Below are 2479 nucleotides of genomic sequence, written 5' to 3'. Positions count from 1 at the left end.
CTCTTTAGGACCACTTACTTGATATTTGACTATTATCTTCCTTTATTATGAATATATTAAATTTATAATTTAACTTTATGTTAAAATAAAAACAAGTGATGCCACTTTCAATGTCACTTAGCTTACTCAGAAATGGTTTACATTTCAAAGTCTGGTAATAAAAATAATATGAATTTCGGATAGTCATGGCTCATAAATCTACTCCCTATGAAAGTTTGCCTGCTTAGTCAAACATACAATCTCAAAGTAAAGCAAACAATGAATACTGTCTCTTCATTTTACCTTCAGCTCACAGTCTTCATTCACAGCTAGATTACTAGGTTTTAGGTCCTAGGAAGCAAATACAGGGAAGACAGGATCAACTTCATGATGCATGATCAATTTTCCCCCTACAGGTAATAATGAGGATCCAGACATAAAAGACTTCATCCAGCTATCAAAACACAACCTCCATCCTACAGTCAATATCTAGTCCAAGTTAGCTTTACATAGAACAAAACTACACAACTTCTTTCTTTAATCAGCCTAAACCTAGAGTAAAGTTGCAATCAATCAACATTTCAATGGCTAAAGTAAGTTTAGATTAGGATCTTGGCTAAATGCCATTCTTCCACTCTCACCCCACTTCCCCAAAATAATGTGATCAAAGTCATAATACATACCCTGTGAATTATGTCAGCTGAATGTATATACTGCAAAAAAGAAAAAAAGTCAGTTACCTCCAACCTTCTATTGTCACATTATATAACATATTTGCTGCACATTTTCATGAATCAGTAAGAACTGCTAGTGTTAACAGTAAGATTAGAAATCAGCGTAAGTAACTATCAGTATTGTGTACATTTACCATAACTATAATTTCCACAGCCATTGACTCCACTCAGTTGAGCTTTTTATCTATTTTCTGGTTGGCACTCTGGAGCTCAATAAGGACTCAAAGCAGCTAAATATCAAAGATGGTTTAATTTTAAAACACTGTTTACCTGCCCCTCCAACAAATAAATTAGTCTTTCTTGACGATTTTTTGAAAATCTCAACATTACACTGACCAGATATTAGATCACATCAATAAATTATTGTTTAGATGTAAGAATGAAGAGTCCTTATCTTTCAGATGTGCATACTGAAGTATCTATGGGTGGTATTATATAATGTCTAGACTTGCTTTAAAATAATCCAGGGCTTGGGAAATACAAAAGAAACATGATTGGCCATATGTCGGTAACTGTTGTCACTGAGTGAACATGGCAGTTTATTGTACTATGACCTTTACTTGTGATTTTATGTGTTTGAATTTTCCGTAAGAAAAGTTGTTTACTTGTTTAAGCCCTAAAAGGAGGGGAGAAAGGCAGAATTAATTTTTTAAAATTATTACTTATATTATCTGTACCTTTAGACCTCGGAGAATTTGGTAGATAAGGAACTGAACATGGTCATCTGTAAGCTTCTGACATTTCACAATGTTGTTCAGATCTGCCCCCATGAGATGGGTCACCAGATACCTAGAAATTAGTGAAAAGTTACATAACAATCTAGAACCCCTAAGAAAACTCTTATCTTCACAAGACTTTTATAAGTTTTCTGTTTTTTTTTGTTTTTGTTTTTGTTTTTTTTTTTGAGACGGAGTCTCACTCTGTTGCTAGACTGGAGTGCAATGATGCAATCTCGGCTCACCGCACTCCACCTCCATCCCAGGTTCAAGTGATTCTCCTGCCTCAGCCTCCTGAGTAGCTGGAACTCCAGGTGCCCGCCAACACACCCAGCTAATTTTTGTATTTTTAGTGGAGACAAGGTTTCACCGTGTTGGCCAAGATGGTCTCAATCTCCTGACCTCATAATTCACCCGCCTCAGCCTCCCAAAGTGCTGGGATTACAGGCATGAGTCACTGCACCCGGCCTGACTTTTCTAAGTTTTTAAGGGAAGGCCACCCTTCCCTTAAAATGGTAGCTGTACTACAATGACAGCTAAAAGTTAACAACTACTCGTTTTTGCGGGGGAGGGGCACCTCATTACCTCATTTTCAACATTGCTATTCTTTTACTTTTCTTTTTTTAGAGACAGGGTCATGCTCTGTCATGCAGTGGAGCAATCATAGTAACTCACTGCAACCTCAAATTCCTGGGCTCAAGCGATCCTCCTACTTCAGCCTCCCGAGTAGCTAGGACTAAAGGTGTGCACCACCACGCACAGCTAATTTTTAAAATTTTTCTGTAGAGATGGGGTCTCACTATGTTGCTCAGGCTGGGCCCTAACTCTTGGTCTCAGGTGATCCTCCCGATTCAGCCTCCCAACATTACTATTCTAACTTTAACTATCTGCCATCTATTCTAAACATTTACATACTTACTCCTACTTGACATAACTTTTTTCAGGTTATTTCAAGAGAAAAGAAAACAGGCCAAGCTTTGTGGCTCACACCTATAATCTTAACACTCTGGGAGGCTGAGGCAGGAGTTTGAGATCAGCCTGGGCAACATA

At 37.8% G+C, this 2479-nt stretch overlaps 1 protein-coding gene across 2 annotated transcripts in view; it reads right to left on the bottom strand.

Annotated features, from left to right (window-relative positions):
- Positions 1 to 2479, bottom strand: part of MAPK14 (mitogen-activated protein kinase 14) — a 94798-nt gene that overhangs the window by 38474 nt on the left and 53845 nt on the right. For both annotated transcript variants that reach the window (XM_011986581.1, XM_011986582.1), the window contains exons 5-8: positions 2111 to 2135; positions 1391 to 1502; positions 663 to 692; positions 283 to 330 (exon numbers count right to left, since the gene is read on the bottom strand). In XM_011986581.1, the coding sequence (XP_011841971.1) occupies positions 283 to 330; positions 663 to 692; positions 1391 to 1502; positions 2111 to 2135 (215 nt within the window). The remainder of the gene's footprint in view (positions 1 to 282; positions 331 to 662; positions 693 to 1390; positions 1503 to 2110; positions 2136 to 2479) is intronic.

Source organism: Mandrillus leucophaeus, unplaced genomic scaffold, assembly GCF_000951045.1.
Source record: "Mandrillus leucophaeus isolate KB7577 unplaced genomic scaffold, Mleu.le_1.0 Scaffold3, whole genome shotgun sequence".
In the NCBI taxonomy this organism is placed as follows: domain Eukaryota; kingdom Metazoa; phylum Chordata; class Mammalia; order Primates; family Cercopithecidae; genus Mandrillus; species Mandrillus leucophaeus.
The sequence above is the reverse complement of the archived record's forward strand: the minus strand, read 5'-3'. Positions and strand labels throughout refer to the sequence as shown.